Source organism: Gopherus flavomarginatus, chromosome 10 (assembly GCF_025201925.1).
Source record: "Gopherus flavomarginatus isolate rGopFla2 chromosome 10, rGopFla2.mat.asm, whole genome shotgun sequence".
NCBI lineage: Eukaryota > Metazoa > Chordata > Testudines > Testudinidae > Gopherus > Gopherus flavomarginatus.
The window spans coordinates 46614606-46632778 of NC_066626.1; the positions used below are offsets into that span (position 1 = coordinate 46614606).

Here is an 18173-nt window from a genome sequence, read left to right on the forward strand (position 1 = left end):
ATGCTGGGCTCCTCTCCCCCACACCGCTTAATGTTCTGCCTGGACTGTCATAGCAGCGGGAGGCTGCCTCCCCCTCATTTTATCTCACTAACAAGTCACTGTTTCTTATTCCTGCATTCTTTATAATTTCATGACACAAATGGGGGGGACACTGCCACGGTAGCCCAGGAAGGTTGGGGAGGAGGGAAGCAACGGGTGGGGTTGTTGCAGGGGCAACCCCCGTGAATGGCATGCAGCTCATCATTTCTGCGGGATCTGACATGGAGCAGCTGTGCTCTCTGATAAACTGGTTCTCTAGTACACTTTCCCCATAATCTAGGCAGGACTGACTCTATTTTTAGATACCATAAAGGAGGGATTGACTCAGGGAGTCATTCCCATTTTTGCCTTTGCGCCCCTGGCCGACCTCAGCCAGGGGCACCCATGATAGCAGCAGACAGTACAGAATGACAGATAACCGTCATCTTATTGCCAATTTACAATGGCAGCAGACGGTACAGAATGACTGATAACCGTCTCTGCTACCATGCAAAAGCAAACGAATGCTGCTGTGTAGCGCTGCAGTAACGCCTCTGTTAGCGGCATCCAGTACACATATGGTGACAGTAAAAAAAAAGCTGAGCGGGCTCCATGGTTGCCATGCTATGGCGTCTGCCAGGGCAATCCAGGGAAAAAGGGCGCAAAATGATTGTCTGCCGTTGTTTTCCCGGTGGAAGGAATGAGTGACGACATTTACCCAGAACCACCCGTGACAATGATTTTTACCCCATCGGCCACTGGGATCTCAACCCAGAATTCCAAGGGGCGGGGGAGACTGCAGGAACTATGGGATAGCTACGGAATAGCTACCCACAGTGCAATGCTCCAGAAATCGACGATAGCCTCAGACCATGGATGCACGCCGCCAAATTAATGTGCTCAGTGTGGCCGCGTGCACTCGACTTTATACAATCTGTTTTACAAAACCGGTTTATGTAAAATCGGACTAATCCCGTAGTGTAGACGTACCCTTAAAGACCGTTAGATAACTCAAAATGGAAGATTAGGGATAATCGGGATGAGAAGAGACCAAAGTGATCAAGCAGAAACACAATATAGTATGACAATTAATTATCAGGAAAATTAGCAATCAGTCTTTATTAATGTAGGGTAAGAATTTGAATTTTATGAATGGTAAATTGGGTCTTACTAGTCTCTTCTCACAGAAAATCTGGTATGCTTCTTGTAAAGAGTTGTAATTATAATTACATGAGTTAAGGTACGCAGATTTACAGTCTGCTTACCAAAATAATGAACAGCACCAATAGCAGTTGGTATTTGAAACAAAACAAAAATATTTTAAACTGTCTTGTCCTACTGAGAGTTCTGTTACTCTTCCACTCTTGATGCCACAGAAAATATATTTCCTTAGTATGCTGTTCCTGTGTGTCTCAGACAAGATTACTCTATCAACAAGTATATTAAAATAATTACCCAATTGAAACTTACAATGAGTCAGTATTATCTGCAGAAGGGAAATTTTAACACTGATATGTTCAAAAGAAAAAATTATGTGAGAGGAAAACTCTAAGTATTGGAAAGATTGCTCAACCACTCTATGTCTCTGTGTTTTTTTCATATTGAGTTTTAATTGTGGCATTCTATATGGATGTTAATAAAACTAAGCATACATTAGAAAGTTGTTTATGAGGCAACAACTGCAGTAACTAAAATGTCAAACCATACAACTAAATTCAGTAGGCCAAGAAAAGTTCAACATTCTTAAAAAAAGCAGTCATTAAAAAATGTCTCTATAAAAATGGGATGGTTTAAAATACCATAACACAAATAGCAGCTTTTAGTAACAGCCATTTTGCAGTTAGACAATTAAATCCTATTCTCGCATGAGGCAGATGACACAGGGTGGGGAAGAATGTTGCGTTATTCTGTCTGCATCCAGCACAACACCCTGGCACAAGTCAGGCCACTACCACACACTAACGTGGTTTAATATGTGGCCACATTTTGGTATTAGCATGGTTACTGCAGATGACAGCATACATGCACGCCAGCATACATGCAAGACATCTGTCCCCTAACTTGTAGACTATGCTTTTTTAGGAACAGAGTTTACCCACCGACTTACTACCTAGGCATACCTCCAAGGCACCTGATAGCGTCTTTCCCTGCACACCAGTATTCCAAAGAACTACATTTAGTCCACATTTTATACTGGACAGCATATATGCTGCCCTTTGTGATGCAATGCATCTCTAGATACAAACAAATTAATTATCAATGACAAATTTTACCTTTGTTAACATGCCTTTGGATGTGTTATCAAGCCCTTTCTGATTCTTACCAAATACTGAATTTCTGTGTTTGAGAAAGTATGTAATCACTCAGGTTACAATACACATCTCAGAGTTAACTGTTAGGATATATCTATACCAGGGATAGGCAACCTATGGCATGGGTGCCAAAGGCGGCACGCGAGGTGATTTTCAGTGGCACTCGCACTGCCCGGATCCTGGCCACCAGTCCGGGGGGCTCTGCATTTTAATTTAATTTTAAATGAAGCTTCTTAAACATTTTAAAATCCTTATTTACTTTACATACAACAACAGTTTACTTATATATTATAGACTTATAGAAAGAGACCTTCTAAAAACGTTAAAATGTATGACTGGCATGCGAAACCTTAAATCAGAGTGAATAAATGAAGATTCGGCACACCACTTCTGAAAGGTTGCTGACTCCTGATCTACACTGTAGTTGGGAGCATGCTTCCCAGCCCATGTAAACAAATTCACACTAGCTCCGCTTGAGCTAGCACACCAAAAAATAGCAGTGTGACCACTGCAGCAACAGCATCTAAGCTGAGACCCAGAGGTCAGGCGGGCTTGGACCTGAGCAGCTAGCCTGAGCCACCACCAGCACCACAACTATCACAATGCTATTTTTAGCATGCTAGCTTGAGTGGAATGAGCATGAGTCTGTTTTACTGAAAGGGGAGAAATGTACCCTGCTGCAGTGGAGACATGCCCTATGACACTGTGTTCAAAAGCCAGGCTGCTAGACTGGAAGTTAGAAAGAGAATTTTTTTCCCCAAATAGCATACTAAGGAAATTATTCTGATTCAGTGGTGTCTACTTTGACTCATGACACATATACCCTCCCTCCTACTTTTCATATTACATAGGAAAGATACAAAAATATTTAAATAATTTTAAAAGCATCATTATCCTGATCACCTCACATAGGTATCTTTAAAATTTCACATTTATCAGTAACACCTTAAGTCATATTTCAATTAGCAATATGATAAAAGAGGAATAGCTCTTAGTTTAGCTTTTAAAAAAGAAATGAAAAGTTGAAAGCAGTCTAGCCACCAGGGAAGGACTACAAAATGTAGCAACAGAGTTTGTCAAGAGGTTTTAGATATGATTTCTTTTTTGAACTTCACACACACCTCACAGATTTATATAATTTTGCTTCACTTACATCCAGGCCCCTTTGAACTTTTAGCTTTTATTATTATTTTTATTTATTCTTAAAATGCTAAACTGAGAGTAATAAACAGCTCTGAGTTTAACTTTTTAAAATAAATGTCAGAAATGTCACAATTAGCCAGGATGCCATTGAAGAGCTGCTGAAATCAGGGTGAAAGGGACTAAGGAACCAAAGAGTAGAACAAGAGAGAGTAAGTAGAAAGATGGTGCAGGCAGAGACTCTGCTTTTTTTAAATAAACTTTTTCCTCATTTCTCACTCAACTTAGGAGTTGCATGGATACCAACAGGTAAATGAGATGATCTGTGGTGAAAATGGTGGTGTTATATCCAAATTGATATAAATACCATAAAACAATTAATGAGAATTCTTGTGATAAAACCACTGCTATGCTTTGCTGCTATTCATAACCCATTTGATCTGTCTATATGTGAACATTTGGGCAACCACCAGACATGAATAGCAGTTCAAATACCTACAAAACCACTCACATTGGAAGTACTCTAAAGGCTTCTTTAAAAAACTCTGTTTAAAACCTACATGAATGTTCATGGATAATTCTCTAACAGAGAAAGGGGTTCCTGTTTATCAAGTTCAGATAATCTAATTTGGAGAAGAAACAATATCCTGTGACTTCTCACATGGTGTGGAATTATAAAATAGTAATATTCTGTGACAAATCTATGAACAATCCATAGGGTTGATTTTTTTCACACAAAATATTTATTAAACAATTATAATGAATAATTATAAAACCACAGACTGTTGCCATATAAGTTATTCATCACACAAATTTCACCACCACTAATGCAGTCAATGTCCACATTTTCACTCAGCTGATTTATAGTGTGTTTTGTGCTGTTCCAGACTGACTACAGCATCATATTGCTTCATGACATAATAAATAATATGGTAATGCTGAGTGGGTGAGATAGAGGACATCCCTTGGTTCAAAATCAATAACACATTGCTGATTAGAATTTTTTTATTTTACTTGTGACTTAAAAGATGAAAATATGTTCAGGTTCCTTACAACAGGCAGTTTTATCACTTTTAGATTTTTTTTGCCAATTTTTAGAATGGGTTTCTTCCTTGTATAGAAATTAAAGGGCTCCACGATGATCAAAATGAGTTAGATTTTGCTCTCAGATGCCTCTCTGCAATCCCAGACTTTGATATGGGTGTGTGTATAATTGAGTACAGATTGGTTTCCAAATGTTTGATTGGCGGAATATCAGTTTTGTGTAAGCTATTTTACCAGATGATGGTAACATACTTTGATTATGTGAATTAAATTAAAATTTATGCTATACGGTGCTTCTGTTATTGCATGATATAATCCATAATAATTAAATTGCCTATACAAGATTTAGAGAACGACAAATATTTCTGAAGATAAAAAAATATAAACAAACAATTACGCACAAGTGGATGGTTATTTGAATTTGCAAATTACCTTAATAAAAAACTAAAATACGATAGTATGAGAAAATTCCAAAAGCTTTCTATTATCAATATAACATACTCCTGGGCTTATTAAAAATCTTCCTTTTTATGTTTATGAGAAACAATATTCTACTTGGTCCCTCTTATACCTTAGCTACTTCAAAACTAAGTCCCAAAACTAAGTCCCAAAACAAGTCAAGTGTAAAAGTATAATCTGGCAGGCCAAGAACAAATTAGAAGAGCAACTAGTAATAGACACAGAAACTAACAGCAAAAACTTTTTAAGTACATCACAAGCAGGAAGACTACCAAACAATCAGGGGGGCCACTGGATGATCGAGGTGCTAACAGAGTACTCAGAGAAGATAAGGCCATTGCAGAGAAGCTAACTGAATTCTTTGCATCAGTCTTCACTGCAGAAGATGTAAGGGAGATTCCTACATCTGAGCCATTCTTTTTAGGTGACGAATCTGGGAAACTGTCCCTGATTGAGGTAACAGGAGAGGAGGTTTTGGAACAAATTAATACATTAAACAATAATAAGTAACCAGGACTAGATTATATTGACCCAAGAGTTCTGAAGGAACTCAAATTTGAAATTGCAGAACTACTAACTGTGGTATGTAACCTATTGCTTAAATCAGCTTCTATACTAAATGACTAATGTGATGCCAATTTTTTTAAAAGGTTCCAGAGGTGATCCTGGCAACTACAGGCCAGTAAGCCTAACTTGAATACCAGGCAAATTGGTTGAAACCATGGTAAAGAACAGAATTATCAGACACATAGATGAACATGATATGCTGGGAAAGAGTCAACACAGCTTTTGCAAAGAGAAATCATGCCTCGCTAATCTACTGAAATTTTCAGAGGAGGTCAACAAATATGTGCACAGGGTGATCCAGTGGATATAGTATATTTGGACTTTCGGAAAGCCCTTGATAAGGTCCCTCACCAAAATCTCTTAAACAAAGTAGGCAGTCCTGGGATAAGAGGGAAGGTCTTCTCATGGATTGTAACTGATGAAAAGATGGCAAACACAGGATAGGAATAAATGGACAATTTTCACAGTGGAGAGATGTAAATAGCAGGATCCCCCACGGAGCTGTATTAGAACCAATGCTTTTCAACATATTTATAAATGATCTGGAAAACTGGTAAACAGTGAAGTGGCAAAGTTTGCAGATGATAAAAAATTACTCAAGATAGTTAGGTCCAAAGCAGACTGCAAAGAGTTACAAAGGAATCTGACAACACTGGGTGACTGTGAAATTCAATGTTGATAAATGGAAAATAATACATATTGGAAAACATAATCCCAACTATAGATATAAGATGATAGGGTCTAAGTTAGCTGTTACCATGCAAGAAAGAGTTCTTGGAGTCATTGTAAATAGTTCTCTGAAAACATCTACTTAATGTGCAGCAGCAGCCAAAATAGCTAATAGAATGTTAGGAACCATTAAGAAAGGGATAGGACTATAACCAGGTTTAAAAGAGAACTAGATACATTCATGGAGGTTAAGTCCATTAATGGATATGAGCCAGGATGGGTAAGAAATGGTGCCCCTAGCCTCTGTTTGTCAGAGGGTGGAGATGGATGGCAGGACAGAGATCACTTGATCATTACCTGTTAGGTTCATTCCCTCTGGGCCACCTGGCATTGGCCACTGTCGGCAGACAGGATACTGGGCTAGATGGACCTTTGGTCTGACCCAGTATGGCCATCCTTATGATTTTGTGTTCTTAAAATGCTAGTGGGAAACTTTGTCCCTTTGTAAACATGGTAGAAAAGTTTAACAATATTTCAGCATAGCAATTTTAACCACAACAGAGTAACAAAAATATTTACAGAACTACTCCCTAGATCGATTTTTTATAACCTATAACCTTAAAATTGGAGTCTATTCTAATTATAAGTTCCAAATTACTTTCAGCAACATGTCTGCAAAGTGTAAGAGAATTAATCCTTTTTATTAAAATCTCAAGCATGTAGCAGATTTTGGTATCTGAGTTACTGAGAGAAATTCATATCTAACGTCAGTGGGCCCAACTCTTGATTATAGCAGAGTTGCACCCATTTACATGGGTAAGAATTCTGTTCATTGTTTTCAAAGATTAATGTTGTTCCCCCAAAAATGTAAGAGAAAAGATTTATGAAATTTCCAAGTTATGTCCAAATAGATACTTACTGCCCTCTAAATATAAATGTCATAGAAAACAACACAAACCCTGAAGAATGAGGATGAAAGGAAAAGGCTGGCAAAATATAATTGTTAAGAATAATTTACACATCTATAATTCCTTTCATCTGAGGATCTTAAGGTGCTTAGCAATCATTAGTAAATAATACCAATAATACTCCTGTGAGATCGGAAGTTTTAAATCCATCCTACAGATGGAAAAGCTGGAAAGAATCTGAATGACCTGCCCAGATATAGAGTGACTCAATGAAAGAGCTGGGAATAGAACCTAGAACCCCTGCTTCCCAACTGTCCCATGATTTGATCCCTAGAGAATGATCCCTCCAGGAATTATATCAAAATTAAGTATTACTGTAGCTATATTAGTCCCAAGATAGAAAGACAAGGTGGGTGAGGGTAATATCTTTTATTGGTTCAACTTCTGTTGGTGAAAGAGACAAGCTTTCAAGCTACACAGAGCTCTTCTGAAGAAGTTGGTCCAATAAAAGATATTACCCCACTCACCTTGTCTCACAAAAGTTTACCACTTTAAGATAAGGACATAGAACTTCATTATCCCTAGGAAATGGAGTTAACCGTCTGAACTTGTAGTTCACTAACCTTCCAGAAGCAGTAATATCAATGACTGAGAACAACTATCTTGAAGGAGAGCTAATGCAAAGGACATTTCTGCAGAGGCATACTGTTTGCTAAATATCAGATTAAGGATATTTAAGAGGCGTACTGTTTGCTAAATATCAGATTAAGGATAATCCTAGAGGCTGGAGATTTTAAATGAGGACAATTACCTATTAAATTATTCATGAACATATAGCAATCTTCTGCCTTACAGGATGAAGCTGAAATGCCTAACAGTTTTAGTCTGAGAGGAGAAAGACAGTTTAATAAGACTTATATACCTGAGAAGAATAACGAGAGGAGACCATGTACAATTTAAGTGATTAATGAATCCACCAGGGAAACTTTTTACTACTGCATCTTGCCAAGAACCTCTATTACTTTAAAATGTAAAAGAAAATCTTATGAGTGGATGCCTTTCTTAGTTTAACCAAAACTCATTAGAGGTGATTAAAGGGAACACATGACTTCTGAAGGATCAACAAATGGTCTAGATGAAAAGACAAAAAGGCATTGTGCTGATGTTAATGTAATACTTGTGGATGTATTTGAAGGTTATTAATGGGCTGGGATGAAGCTGTCTATAGGAGCTGTCAATAGAGACAAGTCCACGAAAGGGATGTTAGGATCTTTGCCCTGTCTTATTTTATGTTCAGTCCTTGTTATTAAGGGCTTAATCCTGCAAGGCGCTGAGCACTCTGGTGCCAATCCAGCAAATCACTTAAACAAGTGCTTTAACTTTATGCTTAAAGATGACTTGGAGCCTGAGTGCTCAGTGCCTGGCAGGCTCAAGCCCTAGAGGAATAAAGGAAAAGCATGTATAGATCTAATCCCAGACAGGATTTCCCAAGAGAAGATAGATGTTAATGCCTGTTTATTTAAGTTTAATTCATATGGTAGGAAACATCCAGAAAGGAAGATTAAAAAGAGAGAATCTCGTGGGAGCATGAGGGATCTTCAGAGTCCTATACTTGGGAATCCATCCTGGGGACAAAGGACAGACTAGAAAAGCAAAAGTGGATGCCTGAGACATGTCTAAACAAGTGCTTTCAGCAAGAAGCTTAAACAGTGCAAGGCAAAAGGAAGCCCCTCCATTAATATGTGGACCCCAATCTGGTATTTACACAAAATTACTTGGATCTGGGTGGGAGCTCAGAATAAGAAATGGAGAGAGAGAAAGAGAGGTTTTATAAATGTACCACTGAGACCATGGTCCTCGTCTTAGTAGGACTAGCACCATCTCAGAGTATTGATGTTCACAGAATTTTTCTTTATCATCATTTATACAATAGTATCTACCACCTAATGCATCACTGACAATTATAGTCAATACACACAAATATGGTACAATACAATGGTAGTATTTTGATGTCCTATTTAATTCCTCATATGGAAAGTTTTATGTGTTTTACACAGATAAATAAATTTAACCTGACAACATCACTGTAATTTATATAAATATTATTCCTATTTTACAGATAAAGAAACATAGACAGACAGATTAAGTGAATTCATCTGGATAACAAAGAAAGTTTGCAAGGAACAAAACCCATGTCTTCTGACCCTTAGTCATGAGTTTGAACCATATAATGATCCTTTCTCCCCAAAATTTTAACATAGCATATGAATAGCATCTATAGTTGTGTTAGGTGTAAAGTGAATAGGATTGTGATAATCTTATTTCAGGGGAAATATCTGGAAACATGGAAAAACAGAAGGCTCAAGAAGCAGGATTATACCAAGAAACTACATGATTTAGATAGAGGGGGAGAAAGAACCTGTATCATTGCTGTCATCTGACAATTACTGATTCTCTCAGTATTAGAAAGACTTTGATAAGCTTGGTAGTAAACTTGGCTGATCCTCTGGTAGCAGTGAAAGCTCGGAAATAGTCAGATCATCATGGAATGATGCACCAACCAAACCTCTTAGAAGGTGCTTGAGGGGGAATGTTTCTTCTTCTTCTTTAGTGCAGATTAAAATGGAATAGAATAGTTCAGCAGATATATGTCCTATGTTTGCATTTAGGGCACATAGGATGCTTAGAGGGAAAATAATCAACTTTACAATGTCAGAGGTCTATTAAACCACTTTTCTAGCTCTGCTCTATATTGAGTCATAATTTCAACAATAAAGTACAAACTAAGCACTCTTCTTAACAATTTTTAAACAAAAATATATTTGTAAAATGTGACAATAAAGGAACTTCTCTAGAGAAACTGGAAAAAGTGGTTACAAATTTGATGCAGGCAGTGGGAAAAAGGAACTGAGGATGAGCTATTAAATATTACACATACCCTCAGACTCAGGCATGAGAGGCTCATCCATGGACACTTGTGTCTTAAATTTTAATCTGAGGCAGGGAAAGTTATTGGATTCAAATGCCTCAACACTTGCAGGATAAAGATGGGCAGCTGTGTGAAGCTGATTAATGTTGGGATAAAAAAGTTCCAGACTTTGTTACTGTCACACAGTAGGCAGTGGGGTGGATTGACCTGGGAATATTGTCGAGTTTTACTGGGACTGTCTGCACTGGGGATGGGAGAGCAGGGGATGACTTTATTTGAGGGACAATACCTGAGCCTGTAACCTGAGTCAGGAGGGGGGTGGGGCCAGGTGACACCTTTGCCCGGGAAACTGGACAAAGGTGAGAGAAGGAGCCGGGGGGAGGGGAGTGAGTCAACTGGAGGGGGGGTCAGTTTTGGGCTGGCTGGGTACCCCAGGTCTGGGGTCTAAGCTCCTTGCCCCCCCAGAGGGACCTGGCTGTGGGGTCCTGGTTGTACCTACAGGTCCTACTTGGGACTGTGTTCCTGTCGTCTAATAAACCTTCTGTTTTATTGGCTGGCTGAGAGTCATGGTGAATTGCAGGAAGTGAGAGTATAGGGCCCTGACTTCCCCACACTCCGTGACAGTTACCTTTAGGTCACTGGTTTAGATCTAGCCCTAATTGGTGGTTGTTACCATCTGATGAAACTTCAGTGGTGTCAATGATCATAGTACAGAACCCAAGTGCTATACTCTGAAAAAAAGCCATAGTCATCATGGGCATTCTTTTTGACAGTCTCCAAACATTGAACAGGAATGGAGATAAGTTATTTCCATAAGCAGACCCTCCAGAATCCAGTTGAAATACTAAGGCACTGGTGGGGCAAGTGTGGGGAAATTTGCATGACTGCTTCTCATTCTACAGTGGTTCTATGCATAAACTGAGGACTTCAATTTCCTGGGCTAGAAAATTGGCACCTTTTGCAATTATTGAATAGTCTTGATAAAATAAAAATGAAAAATAGAAATTAATCTTAATTTTCAAAAAGTGTCAAAAGTGTCTCTATTGTCACAATAAATAGAATAGAATATTCTGCTTCTTTCACAGTTGAAACTTACAACCTTCCATCAAGTTTCGTATCTATTATTACAAGGTTGTATATGGTACTATAAAGGAATCAAATTTAGATAAATCAATGCTAAAATAGAAAATAAAGTCACAACTCATCTTGATTAATATAAAATAGACCTACCTCTTTGCTTTCCTCTAGATCTGACTCGCTGCTAAACTCTTCTGTATTTAAATTTTCAAAATCTGATTCCCCAACAGCAATTGGTACTGTCACAGTGAGGCTTGGATTGTTTATGAATGACATGTAATCACTTTCATCGATGACATATTTTTCCACGCTGCTGCCTACGCCACTGGTAGTTCCATTCCCATCTTTAAGATAGTTAAGGTCTTTACCTATTTCTATGACAGTATGGTTGGAAATGCAGCTGTCTTTTTTGTTGTTTAGATCTTCAAGAGGCTTGATTTCATCTAAAGCTTTCTGTTTTCTAACAAAGGCTTTTTGTATGAATTCACGTGCTTTTCTTTTCACATAATCTATTCCCTTCTGAATCCTTGCCACTGCAATTTGGAGATTGTTCATTTCATTATCATCATCTGTAGCCGCAAGATTGTCTGAACTAAATGAGCTCAGCAGTAAGGCCAGAAAGAGGTTGAGTACCTAAAAGACAGTAAGGAGAAAACATAGCTGATGTCTTATTTTTAAGTGATGACAGTAATTACTTTATGTCATGTTTAATGACATAATTTTTACTTCACGATTAGCGGTAATGTCAAACTATCTGAAGACATTCTTCCTAGTTTATTCCTGTTGTATTGTACTATTTCTTGCCAACAGCATTTCAGGTTGCAAATCCCCACAAAATGCACTTGGCTAGATGACAAATAAGGTGAAAACCCAGGTCCCAGAAGTTGAGCCCCATGCTGTATGAGCTCTTTGCACAACAGTGTGCATGGGACAGGTGAAGGCATGTGTAGAGAGGCTGAGAGAGGGTGGCAGTAGACCCACTCTCTGCCCTGAAGGGGGCTATAAAGGACTCACAGAGGCTACTCCAGCCATTAGGACGCAGTTGTGCTGTCATTCTGCAGCATGAGGATGGGATAATTTCTTCTTCCCCTCCCCCACAATACATCTACCCAGCTTCTTAGGCTGGATACTTAGCAAACCATTGACCTTTACTATTTAAATAAATATGACAATCAGAAAAATAATATTCAATAAATGCTACAGAAATAAATACTCATACAATGTAATGTATTGTGTTGAGTGTTCTGAGCCTAAAGAGTTATCTCTGAGCCTGTGTGTTCTGAGTGCTCGGAGCCTGAGTCATCTGAGATAATTACTTACATGTCCTAATGGTCTAGCTAATCCACAAGCAAGGGTCTAACCAGGTGACCCCATGGCAGGTATACAGGATCCTAATGAAAGTAACAACTCCAGTCTGCTCAGTGTCACTACCTTGTTGGGGATGCTCCCTGCTACCTGATGTAATGACAGAGACTACTCCTGCTCCAGCTTGTGTTCCTGCTCCAGCCTGTGTCTGCTCCTGCTCAAGCTACAGCCAGTCACCCGGCTGTCCTGACATACATATACACTACACATACCATACAGACAGTGTATTCCTAGTATAGGCTGCTGTATATTAATCAATAAGAAATGTGTGAAAGAGTGTTCCCAGAGCCATCAATTCACATTCCAGGTTCAATTATGATGTGAACTGTCTTATTTTGATTAAAATACGAGATGAATTTGGATAGTTTAAATTTTAAAAAGTTGGCCCTTAACTCCCGTTAGTTCACCTCAGCTAAAATTAAAAGCATATTTTATAACATAAGGCAACATTTTTTGCAAAATAAATTAGATACATACCACTAGGTTTCCAATCACCATGACCATCATGAAAACAATAAGGCACATGGCTTGCCCTGCAACCTCCATACAATCCCACATAGTCTCTATCCATTCTCCACACAACACTCGGAATACTATCAAGAAAGAGTGGAAGAAATCATGCATGTGCCAGCGTGGAAGTTCACAGTCATTGGAGATCTTGCAGACACATTCCTTGTAGCTTTTACCAAACAGCTGCATACCAACCACAGCAAAAATGAAGACAATGATGGCCAGCACCAATGTCAAATTTCCCAAAGCCCCCACTGAGTTACCAATAATCTTTATCAGCATATTCAGTGTTGGCCAAGATTTTGCCAGCTTGAAAACTCGAAGCTGAAAAACAAGAGCAAAGGAGCACTGTTACTGATGCTGCTAATTATAATGAAATTATCAATGCATTTAAGATTTTCAGTTACCAAAAACCCATAACTGTAAAATGTCTTATTTAACTGTTACAACCTTTAGTCATCACATTTATGTTTTCATAGATGCTGGCCACGAAGGCTTAGCAGGTTTCTACAATAAGACGTGTACAGACTGAAGTCCTAATTCAAGTCCCTAACAGCCAAAAAAATGTAGCCTTTCACTACGGGCTTCAGTTACACCCAAATGCCAAAGAATCTCAGACTGTGCCTTTTTCTGTAACCACATAAAAAGAAGAGAGAACCACTCTGTTGGGATCAGTAACACTACAATGAACATGCTTATCATGTCCACTAATTTTCTCAAAGATATAGCTCCCATAGACAAAGTGCAGATGATTAGTTGCTAACAAGCTACATAGAACCAAAAAGACAATGGGCCAAATTCATCCCTGGGATAAATCACTGAAATCAGTGGAATTATCTCAGGAATGACTTGGGCCCTACATCCTTTAAAAAATTCATAATATAAAAATACATTTTGCTTTCAGTTCAATGAAAGAGAATGCTCGCTAACAGCATACATATAGGAAGGGGATTTGTCATCTGGAGTGAAGCACTCAGCTATTATAAAAGGAATGTTGGTAAAATTTTCAAAAGCACCCAAGTGACTTAGGATCCTAAATCCCACTTTCAAAAGTGATTTAGACTCAAAAGATCCTAAATTTCACTGAAAGTCAATGGGACTAAAGCTCTGAAGAGCCTAAATCACTTTTGAAAATGGGACTTAGGCACTTTTGAAAATTTTACCCTGTCTCATTAAATCCACCTGAGAAAAAGATTTTATCTCCTTTATTCCTCCAAATTCACTTCCTCCTGTCACAGAGATCATCCTGGCAGAAGAGTACTGGATGTAATTGCTGCTAGAATGCATCATTGATGCTCCTGCAGTTGTTTTTCAGTGATGTTAGGTCTGGGTGGACCTCACAAGTTTGGAAGGTTTCCTTCAAAGAAGGATGATAGAGTTACAATGTTTATTCCAATTGCATGAAATTCCTTTTTGGTTTCAACCAGGCCTGCAACCAACGGTGTATTTTAGTATTTCCTCTCAGCTGAAATGCAGAGGAGCAAATGCATATAAATTAAACAAATAAACACTTGTGTGTTGTTTTTTTAAATCAAACTTCAAAAAAGTTCTGGTTGGGATTATTTCAGGAATTGGGCTAATGGTATTTGTTATTTCATTTGAATTGGTTCATACATTTCTAGTTGTACACAAACAGTATTGCCAACCTGAAGCATTCAAAAATTATTAATCTGTTTAAATAACATGAGATTGGCTTAAAAATAATTGGATTTTTTAAAAAATGGTAGATTCTTTTTATTAGTCTTCTGCTTTCTGAGCTGTTAGGATATATTCAGCTCATATTTTCAAACTTTTCTCCACAACGCTGAGAGCTGGAAAGTTACTTTTACTTATTTAAATGAGAGCTAAAATTCTTCCATTATCACTTGATTCCATGAGCTGGAGTTTCAAGAAAAACATTAAGTTCTATGAGACTTTTGATATAATCATGAGAACTGGCAGCAATGCACAAGTTAAATACTGACCAACTCAGCTTCTTTGAGCTAAATTTATTGAACCTTCTTAAGAAGATTCATAGTATCCCCAATTTCACTGGTAATAATGGCAGCATGCAAATATTCATCATGAAAGATGTTATACACAAGGAAGGATGTTAATTACATTGTATTTGCTACATGACAAGATTCTAAATAAAGTTGCCAAAGTAATTTAATTTGGCAACCTATTCACAGAGTAAGATCTGAGCTCCCCAAATTCTCTCATTGAGGGTGATCAGCACCTAACAGGATCATCTCAAAGATAATCACTCTTCGTTTTTTTCCAGGAATTATTTTGTTCAAGAGACACTGTAAGGTAGAATAAGCCCCAGATGTATAATGTATTAATTTTAGAATAAAATAATTTTGCAAAACTTAATAGCCCAAAGCCCTAAGTCCCTATTCATTCTTTACTGCCATTGAATACAATTAGTTTTACCTAAGTAAAAAAGCCAGGATTTGCCTCAGTATTAATATAAATATTTTCATGATTTAAAAAAAGTTAAAACCAGTTTTTGATAGGACCAAAGCATTTTCCTGCACTGTTTACAATCCAAATAGTATAGCATTGTGTTATTGTACAAAGATCGAGATATGAAACAAGTAGAAACAAAAAGTAAACTAACCAGACTATTTTCACTGGTGAAGTGAATAAGAAATTTCTTACTCTATCATTTTGTTTCTGTTCACTATGTCTCTCTTCATTTATCACTAATGGATAATACCTCCCTCCTGTGGAATATGGAGGCAGTTCAATGGTGTTGCTGGAGGCTATTTAACTCGGGCCACCAGAAGAGTTATTCTAAATAGAACTCCAGCAACTGATTATTAGCATTAAGACACAACTTGATAGACTATATAAATAACATTAAGGTAATTATATATCCAACTCTTGATTCAGAGGAAAACTTCAATTGTAATAAATTGTATTCCAGTAATTTACCAGAATATCAACGTGAGCTGAATGAGGAGAGAAGCTATTAGTAGAAAGAAAATTATCAGGTAAAAAATTTCTCATTCTCCTGCACACCTTCTCTCCTCTTTCATCACTAACGGGATGTAGCAAGAGGTGAATCACAGAGGGAAGGAAAGCGTAAGCAGAGTTTTATTTATTATTAGGGTAGAATGACAGACCTAGACATTTTCCCCATACTATGCAAGATCTTTGTAATTTAAGGAATTATTTGGGAACCAACCCAACAACACCTTCCTAGTACCAATGGAAACCTGTTTCACAAATCTTCCTCAGATCTCAAGGACCCGCTGGTCTGAGGCCAGGGCCGGCTCCAGGCATCAGCCAACCAAGCAGGTGCTTGGGGTGGCACCTTGGGGCGTGGTGGCGCTCGGGTGTTTTTGGTTTTTTTTTGGTTCGGCGGGGCAGCGCTGGAGGATTTTTTTTGTTTGTTTTTGTTTCAGCCGGGTGGCGCTCGGAGGGGGGCAGGGGCTTGGGCGGCACGGTGCTTGGGGAGGCGGGGCTTCGGGCAGTGCGGCACTGGGGGGGCAGGGGCTTTCGGGAGGATGGGGGTTTGGGCGGCACAGCGATGGGTGGGGGCTTCGGCAGCACAGTGCTCGGGGAAGCAGGCGCTTGCCTGGCGCGGCGCTCGGGGGGGTGGGGCTTCAGACGGTGCTCAGGGGCTTCAGGTGGCACAGCACTTGGGGGGGTGGGGGTTTGGGCAGTGCGGCGCTTGGGGGGGCAGGGCTTTGGGTGGCACAGCGCTCATGGCGGGGGTGTTACGGGGGTGGTGCTCTTTTTTTTTTTGATGGGGTGGCAAAAAAGTTAGAACCGGCCCTGTCTGAGGCTATCCAAAAAAATGGTTACCTACTTCTTGTAACTGTTGTTCTTTGAGATGTGTTGCTCATGTCCATTCCAAAGTAGGTGTGTGTGCGCACCGCATGCACAGTTGTTGGAAGATTTTTTTCCCGAGTGGTACCTGTCGGATTGACTGCGGAACCCCCTGGAGTTGTGCTTCTATGGGAGTATATATAGGCCCCTACCAACCCGCCGCCACCTCAGTTCCTTCTTGTCAGATATTCTGATGGAGGGGAGGCGGATGGGTCTTGGAATAGACATGAGGACACACATCTCAAAGAACAACAGTTATGAGAGATAGGTAACTGTTTTTTCTTCTTCTTCATGTGTTTGCTCATGTCAATTCCAAGTAGGTGACTCCCAAGCCTTACGTAGGAGGCAGGATCAGAGTTCATGGATTCACTGATTGTTGCACCGCTCTCCCGAACGCTGCATCGTCTCTGGCCTGCTGTGTAATGGCATAGTGCGACATAAAGGTGTGGATCGGTGGATGTCACTGCTCTGCAGATATCTTGAATAGGAACTTGTGCCAGGAACGCTGCTGAAGATGCCTGTGCCCTTGTGGAGTGTACCATCAGCGTATGGGCAGTCATAACACGCCTGAATACAAGATGTAATCCAAGAAGAGATCCTTTGGGACAAGACTGGAAGCCCCTTTAACCACTCCTCAACTGCAATAAAGAATTGCATTGATTTCCAAAATGGCTTTGTTGTTTCAATGTAGAAGGCTAATGCTTGTCTGACGTCCAGGGAGTGAAGCATTCATCCCCTGTTGCTAATTCGTGGCTTACGAAAGAACATAGGGAGAAAAATGTCCTGGTTCACGTGGAATTGTGAAACTACATTTGGGAGAAAGGCAGTGTGTGGACACAACTGCACTTTGTCCTTATTGAAGACCGTGTACGGAGGCTCCGAAGTTAAGGCCTTAGGCTCAGACACATCCCTGGCTGAGGTTATAGCCATCAAGAACACTATTTTCTAGAAGCATGTTGCTAAGGGATTTAAAGGAGGTCCCACCAGTCAAGAGCAGTGGTGGACAAACTACAGCCCATAGGCTGCGTCTGGCCTGTCAGAATTTTTTATGTGGCTCTCGCCTGCCAGCGCTCCAGGTGGGGAGCGGGGTTGGGGGTTTGCTCCACTCTGTGCTCCCACCAGGGAGTGGGGTCAGGGGACTTGCCCCATGACGCCTGCCCGGTTCTGCGGTCAGGGAGCAGGGCCAGAGGCTTGCCCCGCTCCAGTGCTCCAGCTGGGGAGCAGGGTTGGGGGTTTGATGAGGTGGATGAGCCTGAATGATAGGTGGGTGGGCCTAGCGCAACGTCTTTTCTGATTTAAAAAAACACTTGCCATCACAGCTCTTTTGAAAATGAGGCCCTTCGGGGATGCTGCAGG

General features: G+C 39.6%; 1 protein-coding gene across 2 annotated transcripts in view; it reads right to left on the minus strand.

The window, feature by feature from the left end:
* Positions 1–18173, minus strand: part of SCN2A (sodium voltage-gated channel alpha subunit 2) — a 128182-nt gene that overhangs the window by 38429 nt on the left and 71580 nt on the right. For both annotated transcript variants that reach the window (XM_050916853.1, XM_050916855.1), the window contains 2 exons: positions 12966–13322; positions 11277–11756 (listed from right to left, as the gene is read on the minus strand). In XM_050916853.1, the coding sequence (XP_050772810.1) occupies positions 11277–11756; positions 12966–13322 (837 nt within the window). The remainder of the gene's footprint in view (positions 1–11276; positions 11757–12965; positions 13323–18173) is intronic.